This window comes from Halyomorpha halys, unplaced genomic scaffold (genome assembly GCF_000696795.3).
Source record: "Halyomorpha halys isolate HHAL.00 unplaced genomic scaffold, Hhal_1.1 Scaffold746.1, whole genome shotgun sequence".
Classification (NCBI taxonomy): domain Eukaryota; kingdom Metazoa; phylum Arthropoda; class Insecta; order Hemiptera; family Pentatomidae; genus Halyomorpha; species Halyomorpha halys.
The window spans coordinates 672,441-674,069 of record NW_027107304.1 but is presented as its reverse complement, the minus strand read 5'-3'; the positions used below and the strand labels follow the sequence as shown (position 1 = coordinate 674,069).

At 26.9% G+C, this 1,629-nt stretch overlaps 1 protein-coding gene across 2 annotated transcripts in view; it reads right to left on the bottom strand.

Annotated features, from left to right (window-relative positions):
* qin overlaps window positions 1-1,629 on the bottom strand; it is a 347,449-nt gene that overhangs the window by 42,605 nt on the left and 303,215 nt on the right. For both annotated transcript variants that reach the window (XM_014428743.3, XM_014428744.3), the window contains one exon: window positions 1,424-1,574. In XM_014428743.3, coding sequence (XP_014284229.1) covers window positions 1,424-1,574 — 151 coding nt within the window. The remainder of the gene's footprint in view (window positions 1-1,423; window positions 1,575-1,629) is intronic.

Genomic DNA, 1,629 nt, shown 5'->3' with positions numbered 1-1,629 from the left:
ATTCCATAATATTTTTTTCACTCTGAATGATGGTTCTTGTCTTTTTGTTTTTAAGCCCAGATGAAGACCTGAAAATCGGGTCGAAACGTCGGCACAAATAAATAATTTGTTTGTTCATTTGTGTTTTTTCTGCTGACCGCACCTCCCGACCATCTTCTCCTATTCAAAATAATCTTTAAATAAATAAAACGGAAACAAATAAAATAAAAACATCTACAATATCATAAATTATAAGGTAACAAACTTCTAATAAAACAAAATGAAAAATGAACTAAAGCAATTAATAAGAAGGAGCAGCTAATGTTTATATACATATTTACAAGTTTTAAATGAAAATCAGAAATATAAATGTAAAAAAAAAAAGAATAAAAAAAGGCAACAAAAAATACATTCTCTAACAAATCATAAATCATAAGGTAACTTCTAATATCAATAAAATAAAAAAGGAAAAAAAATGAAGTGAATGATGATTCTTAATCATTGAATGATAAATATCAAGAACATTAATCACAAATATAACACTTGACGAGGAAATAAATATAAACTCACAAATAAACAATAGTAGTTATTACCCCTTACAATAATGAAACCTCGTAAAATTGTAGAAATGAATGGATGCAGATGTTTGTAACAATGTTTAGAAAATGAAATAATGATGATTTTAAATAAATATAAAGAAAATCAATCACAAATATAATACTTGACGAGGAAATAAATATAAACACACAAATAAACAACAGTAGTTACTATCCATCAAAATAATAAAACCTCATAAAAATTGTACAAATGAATAGATGCAGGTGTTCGTAACAATGTTTAGAAAATCAGAGTCTGAAATCGATATTAATTTTTTTTCAATAAATTTCACTACAGCAGAAAGTGCTTACTTCTTACTAATAAAATTATTGGATAACTGTCATGTAATAAATTTTATTTAAAAATACCATTATGTAATAATTATTGAACAGAAATTAAATATAAATTGCTGAAAGAATAAATTTTATTTTAATCCATATTTTTTAAAGCTAATAATGATGTAGGTTTGGCATGATAGCTTATGTTATCATGCCACCGCCACCATGTAGTGGCAGTGAAGCATTAAGCTCATGAAGATATTTTACAGCCATGGCAGCAAATGTGGCGGTAACTGTAACGGTGGGACTGTAAAATAGTCACTGTCATGACATAATTTACTATCATGGCAGTACAGCCATACTAGATCTAGCCTGATAGTACATGTTGCATTAGTGAAGCTACTATGACTTTAAACTACTATCCACTCAAGCCTTCAATTATTCATTATTTATTCACAGTTGCAGAATAATCATTCAAATCAGCAACCATTATCATTAATATTTTATTCAGCTATGTAATTAACCTTTACCAATATTATCAAAATTATTTGAATAAAATTCATACTTACTGTTGTTTGGCTTAGCATTTTTGTCATAGAAGCTAACTCATGGAAGACTAATGATTGTCGAAGATTGATGAAAGAATTTTCAGTAACTTTATGCAGATCAACTAAATATGCGACATTAGTTTTATCAAGCACAGTAATAGTCACGAAATCTCTAAAACAAAAAAAAAGTACTAAATAAATTAAAGCAATAGTATTAAGAACTAATA